The sequence below is a fragment of the Ceratina calcarata genome, unplaced genomic scaffold (genome assembly GCF_001652005.2).
Source record: "Ceratina calcarata isolate Rehan_Ccalc_2016 unplaced genomic scaffold, ASM165200v1 scaffold115, whole genome shotgun sequence".
NCBI lineage: Eukaryota > Metazoa > Arthropoda > Insecta > Hymenoptera > Apidae > Ceratina > Ceratina calcarata.
In genome coordinates this window covers 489,160-490,530 of record NW_017132445.1, presented here as the reverse complement: position 1 = coordinate 490,530, position 1,371 = coordinate 489,160, and the positions used below count along the sequence as shown (strand labels likewise).

Here is a 1,371-nt window from a genome sequence, read left to right as displayed (position 1 = left end):
ATACTAGATACTTCATCTGTATGTAAAATTTTTTCAAAATTATTATTGACATTAAGCATGACGTATTTCACAATGTAATGTAATGTTAAAGGAAATTCAAGTATTTTCTGATTGGACTTTAAGTACAATTACATTATCTTTGAATGATGTTACTTTGAAATTACGAAGACCAAAGCGTGAAACATGTCCATGGACAATTGTTCATTCAGATTTGCCTGATGTATCTGAACTTGGATCCTTTGATAAGAATATACCAAATTTGGCTGCAGCAAGAAATAAACTTAAGAGTCAAGTACAGATACTTGAAAGAGCATGGTGGAATTTAAAGGAAATCGATGAGTTAGTTTAAGAATATATTTCTTTCTATCTTCTCCAAAATAATGCTACATGTATATTACTACAAACTGATTAGGAATTGTTATGTGCTAGATCCACTGGTACCAAAACCATGTCATCTCTTCAGGCAAATTTACTTAACATCGTCTCTGTCAATGTTCATTAGAATAAATGCCTTATATCCAATGGATGTGCCAGAAATCAAATTCCTGGGCAGTGACATAGAGGTGGAATTGAAAAAGGATGTGGTTTCCAGGAATTTACATGTATGTATATCATACTATTGCTATAATAGAGCTGAGGATGTAATTACAATGGCAATGTTCGTGTATTTTGCTTAGAATTGGGATCCAGGATGTGATTTTATAGATAATATGTCGATGTTACTGAATATAGACACGTTCCCTAAAAAAGAGGAAGTGAAGAAAGAAACATCTATGGAAGAACACAGAGGTGCTATTTCAGATGAAGAATGTTGCATTTGTTTTTCTCTTGAATCAGATGATGAGACTTTACCTGATAAAATTTGTAACAATAATAAATGTAGAAGACATTTCCATACCTCTTGCCTGTTGCAGGTATGTCATTAACTCAGCTTTAAAAAAATTAAATTTTTATTCTTTTTAAATATTATAAATACATTATTTGATTTTTTACAGTGGTTACAAACAATTGCTGGAAACCATGTTGTATTTGATCATATATATGGTTCATGCCCCAATTGCCGAGAAAATATATCATGCTACATTAAATAATACGATTTAGAAATCTTCTATTGAAATATGTATGCATGACAATAATTCATGGATTTTACCCATTGTTCAACAGAACTATTGAACTCACGAGTGCCACATATTAAGATCAATGTACTATCAGGTACCGTATCTTGAAGTACTTCGAGAACTGACTTTTGGTCTAATCTTCCAGATTTTATATTTATACCATGAAGACTATAATCATCTTGAATATTAGGAACAATGAAATATTTCCAATTAAAGATTTGATATATAGAATATTTTATGTTGATTATAGTAG

General features: G+C 30.6%; 2 protein-coding genes across 2 annotated transcripts in view; one reads left to right on the top strand and one right to left on the bottom strand.

Annotated features, from left to right (window-relative positions):
• Nucleotides 1-3: 3 nt before the first annotated feature.
• Fancl (E3 ubiquitin-protein ligase Fancl) lies at nucleotides 4-1,371 on the top strand (the record flags this gene model as incomplete). Its single annotated transcript, XM_018021597.2, has 5 exons — nucleotides 4-18; nucleotides 92-339; nucleotides 413-602; nucleotides 678-914; nucleotides 996-1,371. Coding segments are annotated over 5 exons (786 nt in total), but the record flags the coding sequence as incomplete, so codon positions are not given.
• The window catches only part of LOC113464146 (uncharacterized), a 2,862-nt gene continuing 2,427 nt past the window's right edge, over nucleotides 937-1,371 (bottom strand). The window contains exon 2 of the mRNA XM_026812314.1: nucleotides 937-1,371. Within this exon, the coding sequence (XP_026668115.1) occupies nucleotides 1,109-1,371 (263 nt within the window). The 3' untranslated portion in view covers nucleotides 937-1,108.